The 1,461-nt window shown below is 44.2% G+C and overlaps 1 protein-coding gene across 1 annotated transcript; it reads left to right on the forward strand.

The window, feature by feature from the left end:
- Positions 1–630: 630 nt before the first annotated feature.
- On the forward strand, positions 631–1,172 carry LOC101848824 (cdc42 homolog; the record flags this gene model as incomplete). Its single annotated transcript, XM_013083967.2, is given in 1 exon segment — positions 631–1,172. A coding segment is annotated over 1 exon segment (438 nt), but the record flags the coding sequence as incomplete, so codon positions are not given.
- Between the last annotated feature and the right edge of the window lie 289 nt (positions 1,173–1,461).

Here is a 1,461-nt window from a genome sequence, read left to right on the forward strand (position 1 = left end):
TCCCCTCAAAGGCCCCCGTTAACGAAAGCAATCTGAGCCCCCACCCTGTCCCCCTCGAGCTCCAAAGAGGTTATATTATTACTATGAGGTTGACGAGCTCTAGTATATAAACAGTGCAAGCTTGTAGGTTTTCTCACTAGACTGTCGAGGCGTCTCCATGCGAGTCTTGAAAAGTGCTCACCGTCTGCTGTTCTTTCTTGCATCTCTCAGCATTTCAAGAGCGGACACATGCAGCCACGAGCACTATAGCACTATGACCTCTTTATTTGGGAGTTTCTCCTCTTTGTTATCTTCAATCGTACCGTAGAAGAGGATGAAAGACAATGCACAGAATTTTGTGTGCATATCTGAGCATCAAATTGAAGAAAGAACTATAATTATTATTGAAACACTATGTGTACATTATTAAAGCCATGTAACGAACCCAAGTGTACGAATACCACTCTGTGTGTGTGTGTGTGTGTGTGTGTGCGCGCGCGTGCGCGCGTGCACGAGAGACAGAGAGAGAAAGAGAGAGAGAGAGAGAGAGAGAGAGAGAGAATGCGCGCGTCTGATATGGATCTCATACAGGTACGTTTTTATTCAGATATTATGTCACACAATATTATGCATTCTGGCCCACAGGAGACGTACGATCGCCTGAGGACACTCACGTACTCCGAGGCTGACGTTTTCATCGTCTGCTTCTCCGTTGCATCTCGGGATTCTTTCTCAAATGTCCGCGCTAGGTGGCTACCGGAGCTCAAGTCGTTCAAACCAAAAGTTCCAATCATCCTCGTTGGCACGCAGTCAGATCTGAGGGAAGATAGTCCTGAACGCCCCAGACTCTCCTCCAGAGACTCCACATTCTCCTCTTTGTCTCTGTCTTCGCAAACGTCATCTCACGTGACTTACAAAGAAGGCAAACGATTGGCTAGCGAAGTTCTTGCAGAGAAGTTCGTTGAGTGTTCGGCTCGGACCGGCGACGGTTTGGACAAAATTTTCTATCAGGCGATGATGACAGCGGCTTTTCCTAAACGGAAAAGAGTGTTGTGGCAGAAATTCAAGAGGGTGTTTGCTAAAGGATGATGCTTTTCCTACGACAATGTTGAGCGGACTTGAAAGCATAGATAGCTTTGTTTATGCTATAAATTCACTGAACTACTTTGCAACCGTCTGGGTTCGCTACCCTTTTTCAAGCATTTGAAGTGATGATAAAGCTGCCCATAGAAATGGACATATTGTTGTTAAAATTTGACCGACCTTTGAAAAGTTTAGAGAAAATGCAAAAAGGCAATGATTGGTTTACAATGGTGAAAAGGTGAATTTTTGCTGAAACCGGTTCCCTCTGCATCTGGCGATTTCTTATTCTATAGCTATAAACCACCGCTTCCTTTTTTAAATACTGTTGAAGCACTGGCTCTAACTGCCAAATTCGTAACATTTAAACCTTTTACTTCTAGATGAAAGAATATAGTCTAG

Source organism: Aplysia californica, unplaced genomic scaffold (genome assembly GCF_000002075.1).
Source record: "Aplysia californica isolate F4 #8 unplaced genomic scaffold, AplCal3.0 scaffold00265, whole genome shotgun sequence".
NCBI classification, from domain to species: Eukaryota; Metazoa; Mollusca; class Gastropoda; order Aplysiida; family Aplysiidae; genus Aplysia; species Aplysia californica.